The sequence below is a fragment of the Rhinichthys klamathensis genome, unplaced genomic scaffold (genome assembly GCF_029890125.1).
Source record: "Rhinichthys klamathensis goyatoka isolate OS25496 unplaced genomic scaffold, OSU_Roscu_1.1 h1tg000485l_1, whole genome shotgun sequence".
In the NCBI taxonomy this organism is placed as follows: domain Eukaryota; kingdom Metazoa; phylum Chordata; class Actinopteri; order Cypriniformes; family Leuciscidae; genus Rhinichthys; species Rhinichthys klamathensis.
The window spans coordinates 2,319,203-2,331,722 of record NW_026606972.1 but is presented as its reverse complement, the minus strand read 5'-3'; the positions used below and the strand labels follow the sequence as shown (position 1 = coordinate 2,331,722).

At 41.8% G+C, this 12,520-nt stretch overlaps 1 protein-coding gene across 6 annotated transcripts in view; it reads right to left on the bottom strand.

Moving 5' to 3' along the window:
* Window positions 1-772: 772 nt before the first annotated feature.
* cacna1c (calcium channel, voltage-dependent, L type, alpha 1C subunit) overlaps window positions 773-12,520 on the bottom strand; it is a 115,436-nt gene continuing 103,688 nt past the window's right edge. For 5 of the 6 annotated variants that reach the window (XM_056237353.1, XM_056237356.1, XM_056237352.1 and 2 more), the window contains 17 exons: window positions 10,509-10,646; window positions 10,228-10,293; window positions 10,012-10,103; window positions 9,779-9,935; window positions 9,462-9,589; window positions 9,231-9,327; window positions 9,048-9,150; window positions 8,814-8,915; window positions 7,579-7,706; window positions 7,343-7,477; window positions 5,972-6,312; window positions 5,817-5,843; window positions 4,586-4,702; window positions 3,746-3,867; window positions 3,544-3,641; window positions 3,124-3,468; window positions 773-1,763 (listed from right to left, as the gene is read on the bottom strand). In XM_056237353.1, the coding sequence (XP_056093328.1) occupies window positions 1,413-1,763; window positions 3,124-3,468; window positions 3,544-3,641; window positions 3,746-3,867; window positions 4,586-4,702; window positions 5,817-5,843; window positions 5,972-6,312; window positions 7,343-7,477; window positions 7,579-7,706; window positions 8,814-8,915; window positions 9,048-9,150; window positions 9,231-9,327; window positions 9,462-9,589; window positions 9,779-9,935; window positions 10,012-10,103; window positions 10,228-10,293; window positions 10,509-10,646 (2,547 nt within the window). In that variant the 3' untranslated portion in view covers window positions 773-1,412. Of the gene's footprint in view, window positions 1,764-3,123; window positions 3,469-3,543; window positions 3,642-3,745; window positions 3,868-4,585; window positions 4,703-5,816; window positions 5,844-5,971; window positions 6,313-7,342; window positions 7,478-7,578; window positions 7,707-8,813; window positions 8,916-9,047; window positions 9,151-9,230; window positions 9,328-9,461; window positions 9,590-9,778; window positions 9,936-10,011; window positions 10,104-10,227; window positions 10,294-10,508; window positions 10,647-12,461; window positions 12,510-12,520 lie in introns of all 6 variants that reach the window. The other variant, XM_056237354.1, reaches the window with a different exon arrangement.

Sequence of the window (12,520 nt, the reverse complement as noted above, 5' to 3'; positions counted from 1 at the left end):
ACTTTCATAAGGATGGTCATATATTTAGCCCTGTGTGAACTACATTAGTTTGTTTGTTTTTTCTTAAATGATGCGCTACCCAGACATCCCTGAATACTCCACCCTTCTTCCTCTCTTCAAAGTGCACCTTTACTGACCTTCCAAAGATCTGCTGTTTCCTGTGTCGAGCAGGTGGGATCATGACAGAATCGCAGCTGTCAGCTGAATGTTTCTGGAGATCAGCAGTGAAGAAACGTCAGTAGTTTCAGAGCAAAACGCGAGTCCGATCCAACAGCAGCAAGGGGAACCATGAGACCTGTCAGTGCTACCTGATTCCAGGCGAGTGACACTGCTCATTTACAGCTTGTGAGCTACCAATAAACATTGTGAGTGAGACCGAACCCCCGGCGGAACACGCTTCACCTCTGACAGGAATAAATAAATAAATAATTTTTTGTGTGTCAGTAAGAGGCATTAGATTCACAACACTGCATCTGGCATAAACATCTTAAATGCCTTCAATAATAATAAGAAGAATAATTTAAGAAGAAAAAAAACAGCATCCACCTGTGCGCAATCCAAGATAAACATTATAAACACTAAATGCTGGACGATAAAAAAAGAAATAAAACCTGAAGCAGATCTCGAATAAAAGGCCACTGATGCAATGACCCGTACCTTGCACGGCTAGCAGCTACCTGAAAGCCGAAACGGTACACGAGAAAAAGCAATTTTGGGAGTTCAGTCTTCCACTAAAAAAAAAAAAAAAAAGTGCAGGCTTACCTAGAGAATCATGGGTGGAAATCAAATTTAAAAAGCAGCAAAAATCATTAACTGAACAAGAAAGCCGAAAAGGAGACGGATGACATTTCTCTTGATGAACAGATGGATGGATAGATGGACAGTCCCGTGAAAGGAAAGAGAGCGAGCATGAGAGAGCCGCTCCAGTGTGTCTCTCTGAGCATCTCTTGAACCCCTGACGGCTCCTGGGCCGACAAGATCCACCTGCTCGGCACAACACGTCCCCGCCGATGAGGCGGCCGTCGAGTCCTACCATCACACACACAGGTCAGCGCAAACTCGCTCTGTCCTCCCACCGGCAGACAGATCCCACTGCTTGAGCAACAACATCGCATCTTTTCCCTTAATTCCCTGCTCGGTCAGGGTTGTTTTTCATTTCCTTACTGCAATCAAGGTTGTGAGAACTGTGAGGCACTTTTAGAAACACGCACACAAACATGTACACACGCCTACTCGCTCGTGCTCTTGCAAACACACAGACGAACTAAAAACCAACTCGGTCTCAGCTAAGCAGAATGGCCTTATACCCCTACGGTAGGTACACGCAACAGACGGGTCAGACTGCAGGACAGCAGTGTCCTTGGAGAGAGCTGGGCTAAGACAGGAAGTCCTCCGTGCTGCTGCTGTTCCCCCTACAAGCTCGTCACACACTCCATATCTTCGTCGTCCATCAGAGCGCTGTTCCTCTGCCCAGCCCCCTCGGACTGGTCTAACTCCGTCCCCAGCAGCTCATCAGAGCCTGTGGGGGTGGAGAGGCCCAGTGCGTGGCTGCAATGGGACTCCTGCGAGCCAGTGTCTCTGCACTGCATGAAGGGTAGCAGGTTTCCGTTGGCGTTGGGCGGCGCGTTAGCATTGAGAATGTTGTCAGCGGCATTCTCCATCTCCTCCATGGTCATGTCGCAGGCGTCCGCTAGTTCCTGCTTCGCTACCTGGATGAAGGTGGGATCGTGTGCATACCGACCCAAACCCTCAGATATCAACACCTGAGTGGAGAAAGTAAGACTTTGAGGACTGTAGACAAGACACTACAAAAAAAAAAAAAAACAGTCACCATACTTTCCCCAGTTGATCAATCACAGTACATTAAGACATTTGTTTATTATGAGTTTTCTGAAATGTTATGTTTAAATGTGCAAAAGAGGCATTACCTTATTAAACATGCACTCAATTGTATACATTTCCACCACAGAAATCTGAACATTGGATAAAGCCAGGTTTAAAATTATTGTTTCATTTTATGTTCAGGTTAAAGGTTTTTAATGAGGGGATCTTGGATATCTGTTTCTCTCCATAAATCAGAAAATACCATCAACAGCCAGAAAAAACAATATTTAAGGAATAAAATGTTATATAAATTAGGCAAATGTTCTATGAACAAACCCCTCTGTAAAAACCTTCAGAATATAGGTAAGAATAAAACTGAACAGTTTGGTGAAAGTGCTTCTGAAATGAGTTTCAGAGGAGTTTCTGGCTCCTTGCATGAGAAAAAAAACCTCATTTTGAGAACTTTTGTTTTGTAACTGAAATCTACAGATGAAAATAGATAAATTGTGTACACTTAAATGTGTATTTGGGATGTTTTCTTTCCACCAGTCTGAGGCCCTGTTTACAGCTGGTATTAAGCGTTTTGGTCGATCGGATCACAAGTAGACGAGGGAGACATATCTGTTTACACCTGGTGTTTTAATCACTTAATCTTTTATCCACTTTCAACCACTTCTGTCCTGATTTATTTGAGCGGAGTGTCAATGGGCGGGTAAATGTGTGAGCTTTTTCAGATCTTTCAATTTAATGGAAGAAATAAGCTCACAATTTAGATATGAACGCAACCGAAGATGACGGAAAAACATACGGAGAGCGTGAGCGAGAAATCAGGAATGGTAAGAGAACATTGTGCTTGGTACATTTTTTTCATCTTCAAACCAAACTTGGGTCTTCAGTCAACAAAGTTTAAATCCCATCTGGCTAGCGTGCTTCCCATAATGTTTAGGCGTTATAGGTCAGTAGGCGGAGAGTAGGTAGTCTTTTGTGGTACGAACTCATTCCACCACGAGCGTTTACACTACAAAAGTAATCCGGTCTAATGCGTTTTCGACTACCTCTAGAAGTTGTCGAAAGAGGACAAGCTCAAATCGTTTTAGACCCCGTTTACACCTGTATTTAGCGTTGCCCACTTGTGATCCGATCGAACAAAATGCATCTTAATTGCAGATGTAAACAGGGCTTGAAAGAAAACGTTTTGGAACCAAAACAACCCACAATTTTAAGATTTACCATTGGCTTTAAAAAAATAAAGGTTTTGCCCATAAAGTCTTGCATAAAGTGAGGGAAAATGCATCTTACCGCCTCCACAAGGCTGCCAGCGCTCCCGTGTGCCAGGGATGTGGAGTCTCTGCGCGAGACCGGCGGAACCGTGAGGGACACGGGTCGCTGCATCCTCTGCACGCTCCTGCTGTGGTTGCCGTTACTGTCGCTGTACCACGAGCTGCAGTTCACAGACGGCATGCTGCTGTTGAGTTTCTCGTAAGATCCGCTGCCCTCCAACCGCAGAGAAGGAACGGGCTGGTAGCACGGCCCTCCCCCGCCGCGGCCGCTGGGACTCGCAGGAGGTGTGGAACACAGACGCGTGAACAGCGTCGGAGAATGACTCCGTCTCAGCAAGGGACTTAACCCAGCAACAGCCAGAGCCTTTGAAAACCAGATGATGAATGAGTGAAAAGGATTAAAAAATATGTGTGGATAATAAAGTGTGGATAAGCTCACCTGATGATGCACTAGGTGCAGTGGTAGTGCTGTCTTCTGAGAAACATCAGGTCTGTTATGTTTTCTCAGACACTCCAAGTGAAAGGAAGACCGTCGACCTGTTAAAAAGTAAATATGCAGTTAACTTCAGCATCACATCTGAAGCAAAACTAAAGATTGTATGGAATCAAAGGAACTGTAATGTATGTGTGTGAGTATTTACCCAGTGCAGTGGGGCAGAGAAAGGCCCGGCGCCGTGGAGACTGCCACAGCCTCCTCTCCTCCTCTACATCCGCCTCCACCATGGGAGCCAACTGCTTGCTCTCTTCATCCTGAAATTCCAGCCTGCACCCAGCACACACATTCAGAATATTAATATATTAGGTAACACTTTATTTCGATGGTCCACTTTAGACATTCTACTAACTATAAGGAAGTTTGCAACTACATGTCAACTAACTCTCATTAGAGTATTAGTAGACTGTCTGCTTAAAATCTGTCAACTCTTTATTTTGATGGTCCCCCAACAGACATTCTACTGTCTAGAAGTATCTTTGCAACTACATGTCATCTTATTCTACTAACCTGAACCCTAACCTAATGAGAGTTAGTTGACATGTAGTTGCAAAGTTACTTATAGTTAGTTGAATGTCTGAAGTGGACTCGAAATAACCAAATATTATTCTTTCTAGGAGGCTGAATCTCACGAAAGTGTCAAATTTCACCCCAAAATAAAGAATAAGAAATTATATTTTGTTAAGTTTGGGGTCAGTAAGATTTTTATGTTTTTGAAAGAAGTCTCTTACTGTATGTTGCACCAAGGCTGCATTTATTTGATCAAAAATACAGTAAAACAGCAATTGTGAAATATTACAATTTAAAATAACTGGTTTTCTATTCCTTCTATGAAATATTGCGTCTTTATACCAAATTTGTCATTTTTATAGAAGGCAATAAGCAACCTGAGGTCATGCATCACTGTATCGCACACCCTCCTGTGGCTTATTGTTGTATTAAATGTTCTGATATTAATTTAGGTAAAAGCAGAATATTGAAGTCTTACATGTCCATTGAGAGCATGGCCTGATCTCTCTCATCTAGAAATGTTTCATCGTACGTCTCATCCGTAGACGCTTCCTCTCTGCGTATTATAGGGAGACGACTGTCACTGGAATCAGAGCTACACAAGACACACATCAACACACACAGGTGAACTATAAGCATATTGCGCATCTTTATCATCTGCTCTTCAGAAAGTGAGGAAACCTCACCTATAACTTTACAGATAACAGCAGTTACTCTCTCCTCAAGCTCTCATAAGGCTGATATAATGTGAACAATCAATTGAAGCAGCTTACGGTTTGTTTTGTCTGAAGCACTGCTGTCTAACAAACCGCATTGCACAGTTTTAACCGATTGTGTCACATTACAGAAGCACTGATATTATTTTTGCGTGGAAACCTTATGATACTACATTTAAGAGGAGACATTTTTTGTCAAGGGGCACTTCATAAAGACTGGAGCTCCACTAACAGAAGTAACTGTATATCCTGTTTTTGGGATTGTGCTGAAAACATGTAGTACTTCCTGTTTAATAGCTTGCCGGCAGAGCTGCTTGTACAATTGATGCTTTTGTATTTTGGTCGAAATGAAGAGCCCCTTCAGTACAGCCTGGAAATGACCAGCAGGATGAGCTTCAACACTAACACCTAACATGGCCGAGCAGAGCGGTTTTCAACTGGTGGGTCGCAAGTTCTGATAGCAAACATGCTTAGTTATGATAAATAGGCTACAGTTTTATATAAAAAAATAGCCTTAATCTATATGTTATGTTGATGTCAAAGGGTCTACATTCAAATATTCAAACAAATACAGTATTTTGCAACAAATTTATCTGTCAGCAGTGTATTTATTAATATTTTGAATTAGCTTTTTATTTCAATTTTTATTTAAGTTTAAGTAATTTTAGTAATAATGAAGTAATTTAACTTGATGAACATGTTTCACATCCCCAGGTTTGGGTGAATTTCCCATCACTGAGAGCATGAAATCTGGGTTCAGAAGGAAAACCAGTTGAAATCCGCTGGCCTAGCACATGCTCATTCAGCTGTCAGCCAATCAGGAAAGCTGCTCACAGATCCTGCTAGATAAACTTATGCATGGAGTGGATCTCTCAACACACTGAGAGTGTGTGTTGCACACATTTCGCTTCAGATCCACCCCAGTATGGACAGAGCATACAACAGCCCTCCAAAGAGATGAGGTCTCTCTCTGTCTCTGTGAGAGGAACGTACCGCATGAAAGAATCATAGAAACAGCTCCTGGTTCACATCAGAGACAATCAGGGGTGAGACAAACCACAATTAGGAACCATATTCTGACAAACCTGAAAATCTCCCCACTAACTCACACATCTGCTTTCTAGTACAGAAAGCATATGTTATCCTACCTCTTATTAGGAAAGCACCATGTGGGCCGTGGCAGTGGGACGGTGGTGAGGGGAGGCCCCGTTTGTCCGTCCACTGTGCTGATGGTAGGTTTGGGATACCGGTGTCCGATGGCTGTGTTGTTGGCGTTGTTGATGTTTGCGTTGGATCCTGAGGAAGAGTAACTGCTCGGAGTGAAGGTGGAGTCGACGAGCTTCTGATGAGAGGGAGATTCTGCCTCCCCGGGACTCCCGGATTTACTGATGTGCAATGGCCGCTGTGTTGTGAAGGATTGTGGGAAGGAGGCGTGACCATCACTCTGGTTATAGTAGTTGACGTGGTTACCGAAGAGGCCCCCAGACCGCTGCAAAGACAAATATGCGAGCATGAGTGGTCACATTTACGCAAACCTGATCAACCCTCCCCGTTCACACCTGGTATTAATATCTTCAGGGATTTTTCAGTAGATGTCGTCGAGCAGAGGGACTACATACATAGTGTTAGTGTGACATTACATGTCATGCACAAGTCATGACGTCTTGTGCAAGTACATGTTTGCATGGATGAGTTTGCTTGGACGTTGCTTTCTGTAAAACCTCTGATTTCTTTTCTTGTTTTCTCATGATCAACTTAATTTTCTTTTGATCTCAACACAACAAAAAATCTTAGGGAATAACATTCTCAATAATATTTTATATTATGGTTACTACTATCTATTAAATTCTATAATTAACTTTGTATACTATTATTAAACTCATTACATTTGGTTTGATTTCTACAGTTTCTTGATTTGTACAGTAACACGCTTTCAGCTATATTTAGTGATGTCTACATCTGATCCGGATTACTCAACACAAATGTTAATACCAGGTAAATGAGGCCAAACAGACACACATACACTGAAACACTTTCCACTTCCTCTGTTCACTCTGCACTTACATTCAGACAGCAGTGATGTTTTTGATTTTTCTAAACCGTCTACAAATGTACTTCAACATCACTGATGACTAAATCCAAATGAATCATTCTTAATAGAGTTATTTGGATTTTCCTTTAAAACTCTGATCTGTATGATGAGGGCAAAGCGCTGCTCATTAATGACTTCTAATATATTTAGAAGTAAAGCTTGTAAAATTGGAAACGTTTATGAACTTAATATGAACATAATGATTTTGTTATACTAAATAACAAATGGAAAAAAGAATTTAAGGCCCCCAGTGCTGAGCAATGAATCTAAACAAGCAGCTCTGCCACAGCAACCCTTCACAGCCTGGAAAGGACTCTGGTTTGAAGATCCGGCTGATGGTCGCATGCAAGTGGGCAGAAGCTCCGGCAGCAGAAGCGATGATGTGAGCAGAGAAGAGAGGAAATAAGAGGCAATATCAGACCTTTACCCTGAAGATATCATCCTCAGAAGCAGTACACACGGTTTCTTTCATGGCTCTCTCCAATTCCTCCTCCACGGTCAGGTCTCCTGATATCGCTCTTCTGATCTCAGGACCCATATCATGCAGTGTACGCAGGCCAGCCTGGTCAGAACACACGCAAACAGACACAGATTCATATGCTAACAAAAACACACTTCTCAGCTGTAGCAGGTGAAAGTGTGCATGTGGTCTTCTGTACCCACCTGCAGTGAAAGCGCAGTCTTTGGGGGAATTTTGGCCACCAGGCCCTGTTCCTTGCGCTTCTTAAATTTCCTGAAGTATTCCTGAATCAGGAATGTGGCATAGAACTTCCCCACTGTTACTTCATCATCTGTTGGGCAAGGTAACACACACTCAGGTTTTGTTTGTTGTGCTGGGTGGTTATGTTGCTTCCTGCATTTTTCTTTTAGTTAATACATATATCAGTTTAAGCTCTTGAAATACACTTGACAGCATCTTGAAGTTCTAGGACAGGAGAAGAGAACTTGACTACATTTCTTTTTATTATTTAGTTTACAAGTTTGGGGTCAGATCGATTTTTTTTCTTTTATTCAGCAAAGATGCATTAAACTGATCAAAAGTGTCAGTCAAGACTTTGTCTTACATTGTTACAAAAGATTTTCATCTTCAAATAAAGGCTGTTGTTTTGAACTTTCTATTCATCAAAGCAGCATATTAGATCATGTGACACTGAAGACTGGAGTAATGATGTTGAAAATTCAGTTTTGCATCACAGGAATAAATTACATTTTTACATTTTACAATTTTAACATTGAGCTCAATTTTTTTGTACATTTGGAGTGCTGTCAGTACAGACAAAAACGACAAAAATCAGTGTTGCCTACACCGTGTTATCCTCTTTTTAAAATTCGCACCCTGTTGACTTCAATGGGGCAAGTTCTAAACCTGCTTTTAGCCTCTTAACAACCTTAATGTGTCATTACAAGTGCACAGCCATGTGAGTGGTGTTATTAAGAGTGACCACGGTCAATCTGACTGCAGTAGATGTGAAAGATATTAATAAAAATGATGTTAATTCAGCCAGCTCACATACCTGTATTTACTTCCTGTTTTCATTCGAAGTCCACAGTAGTCGATTGTCGAGTTCGCGCGCGCGATCATTAGTTATATTAGTTACCAATGATCACTCTTAATAACACCACTCACATGGCTGTGCACTTGTAATGACAAATCAAGGATGTTAAGAGGCTAAAAGCAGGTTTAGAACTTGCCCCATTGAAGTCAACAGGGTGCGAATTTTAAAAAGAGGATAACACGGTGTAGGCAACACTGATTTTTGTCGTTTTTGTCTGTACTGACAGCACTCCAAATGTACAAAAAAATGAGCTCAATGTTAAAATTGACCGGAGTTCTCCTTTAACGTCTGAGTAGTGTACATAAACGTAACATAAACCTTCAACCTTTTCCCACCACCCACCTCCAGCAGGGGGAACAACTTGATCCAGCAGCTTCATGCTCGTCCTCTTCCAGATCTTCTTCACGATGGCCCTGAGTTCCTCATTCGCTTGTTCCAGGTTACCTGATTAAAAGCAAACACATACAAGCAGTGACTGATAAAGATCTGTCCGTTTTGAAGGTTGAAGGTTAGTATGTGTATTAGGGTTATGCGTGTGTTTATGACCTGCATAAGTATTGTGTGACATTTTCACACCTTCAGTTTTGATTCGTAAAGCCGTCCGTACTAGGGCAAAGAGAGTAGCGTTGAACATCACCGTTCCGTCGCTATTGAGAGGCATGTTCATGGACACAAGCCGCTGCAGATGCACGCATTAAAATAAGTCAAGCAATGTGAATAATGCACTGCAGAATTAGTTTGTTTTGTGATTTTGGGTACCTTGCAAGCCACTCTATGTGGACAAAGCTTTCCAAATCCAAGGGGAGGCTGAATCCTGCGCAGTAACGTCACCACATCCAGGTGCTTTATCCGACCCCTGCAATCACATTGAAGTCCGATCTCAACTTTAGTGATAATAATAATCAATGATTATTCATGATAAGACCTAGAGACTGCAGATGATTGGAGAGAGCGGAAGTGTGAAAGATGGCAAAACAGGAAGTGACTGACTTGGCCTCAGGATCGTATTCCGCCCATATCCTCTTGAACTCGTCCAGATGATGCGGCCCCAATATTGACCAATCACGTGTTAAATAGTCAAAGTTGTCCATGATGACGGCCACAAAGAGGTTAATGATCTGTGGGAGAGCAAGGATCTGAATCATCTTGTGTTCGCGAAACCCAGAATCACACCCGCTGCTTCTGTTATTATTATGGATATGGTAAACACTGATGTCGTGCTCGTGGAGATGATTTCACAGCAAATTTCACAGCTGATATACAATAACACAGTTGCTTAGTGGGAAGGAATCTCGATGTCAACTTACCAGGAAGGCGCAGAGCATATAAAAGCTGACAAAGTAGATGATGGCAAAGTGGCTGCCACAGTCTTCACTGGAATTGCCGACCTCTGACCCCTTCTCACACGGGCGGTTCGGGGAACAGGCCAGCATGATTTCCTGCCATGCCTCCCCTGTTGCACACCTACACAAATACACAAGCTCACAGTGACAACGAGACATCAAACGAGTGAAAGAGCGAAAGTGAAAGGGTAGCTGACCTGAAGAGCAGCAGAACAGCCTGAGGAAACGTCTGGAAGTTGTTGTTTCGGTTGATCTGGCTGTTGTCCCTCAGGCCAATCTTACCAAACATCTGTGGAGTCAGACACACATAGCTCAGCATCAACATGTACAAGTACAGGAGCTCTAACAGACATGAAGTCACTTCCTTGAGGAAGATGAGGAGGGAGTGTGAAGCAAATGAAGCCGGGTCTGACCTGCATCCCAATGACGGCATAGATGAAGAACAGCATTACGATCAGCAAAGCAACATAGGGAAGAGCCTGTGAACAAAGAGAGGGAGATGGAGAAGGGGAAAAGGAAAGATTAAATATACAAAGCAATACAGGAATATAGCAGAAAAATGTAAGGCCACTTTCTGTTCCTTTTCACTCGTTAACCTGAACGACCTATTAGTCAAATAACAATTTTTTTTTAACAAAGTCTGGACCACAGTACAGTTACACAGAAAGATGCAGCCTAATTTCATTCTTCTCACCTGAAAGGATTTAATGAATGTCCAGAGTAGCGTCCGAATGCCCTCTCCCCGAGACAGGAGCTTCACCAGCCTCATCACGCGGAACAGCCGAAAGAACGTGATTGAGATCCTGGCGTTATCTTCAGTGTTTTGGAGTCCCTTTTTCAGCATGACAGACACAAACATATGAGTGTTCATGGGGAGGCACACACACATAAATACACTCAACCATTTGTACACCACCAAGAACAATTCAAGGTGACACACACACACACACACACACACACACATTTAATATGTCTACTACAGCATGTTAAACACTTCCACCAATAGCACACTACAGAGACACATAGGATGTCTGGTGGCTTTATGAAAAAATGACAATTTTCCAAATGGATGCAAAGCACTAATAGATGTCCACCACAATGCACAACACCCCTGAAGTAATAATCTTTCCAGCTAATCAAATATAATATACCCTACAGCACTAACCTGCATTGGAAGCATATCACTGTATTTCACAGGTGATATTAGAACACAGACATTAAACCACAGGCGTAACATTTATCTCGTCCTTTAACATCTATCATATACATCATGGCACATTTCCGCCACATGAGAAAAAAAAACCCATCATACTTTGGTAAGTCATAATTATGACATAAAGCGTTATAATTATGACAAAAAAAAGCAAAAATTAGGAGATAGTAAGTCATATGAGATCAAAAGTCCTAATCATGACCAGAATTTTTTTAATTATGAGATAAAAAGGTGAAATTATGAAATAAAATGTCATAAATATGATCAACACTGACAAAAGTCAAAATGGCGGTCACTATGACATCATAATTATCACTTATCTCATAATTATCACTTATTTCATAATTATGTATGTCGACTTAGTATGTCGATTTAAATTTTTTATCTCATAACTGAGTGAGTTAGTGTCATAATTTTGACTTAGTACATCATAATGACATAATTTAAACTTTTTATGTCATAATTAGTATTTACGTGACTTTTTTCCCTTATGTGGCGGAAATGGGCATAGTCATTTGTACACCCTTTAAAATTTTAATTCTATATATCTAAATATATACATAAAATTGCTGCTCACTGTTTTAAAGGTGCACTCAGTGTTTTCTCATTAAAATAGCTTTACAAATAGAAATTAATTGTAGTTTTAAAAATTTGTTAACAATCACGTAAATCAACAATTATATAGAATAAAGCCAGCAGTCATATCGGTCACCTAAAAACCGGTTTTATTTTCATGGAGAGGGTGACCTCATAGAATTTGTATTTCTTGCCAGTGTGAAATCCACTGACCAACCAAATCTTGACAAGACCCCTGTTATCTGACACTTTAACTTGTGGAAAATATTTGATATGCATGACAGCGAATAGTGCATTTCTTCAATGGCATTGGTTGGTAAAATTTTACTTTGACACCTAGTGGTGTGGATGCATCAAATAATATCAGTGTAAGCACAACACAAAAAATTACTCGGTGCACCTCTAAAAATGTCTAATACCTACATCTGCACACACATGCCCTGTAAAAACACATCAAACAAACCAAGCAAAACTGAGAAAAAGCTTCATGCATATGGACATCGCACAGGAAATCGTCTTTTCACAAGCCCCCAGCTTATTTCAGAGCTCTGCCACACAGATGGTGAACTGTCACATCAGAGCTGACCAGCAGAGGCCGACACTGGACCACACACAGAGAGAGCGATGACCATGTGACTACAGCGCACCAATGACAGGCATCGCAGCCTAGGGGAGGGGAGAGGTCGAGGCAATGGACACACTACCAGCATATACACGTGCCTGCCCAATGCCACAGTGATGAGAGAGAACACGTGCGTTCATGCCGAAGTCACGTGGTGAATGACAGGTGGTGATGGACAGGTTGACAGGTGATGGGGTGGAATGAGAGGTGGGGTTTTGGTTACCGTTGGTCCGTACCATTGGTCTTACCACAGAGGAGGGGGGAGAGGAGGAGAGGTCAGCTGGCTTTAAAGAAA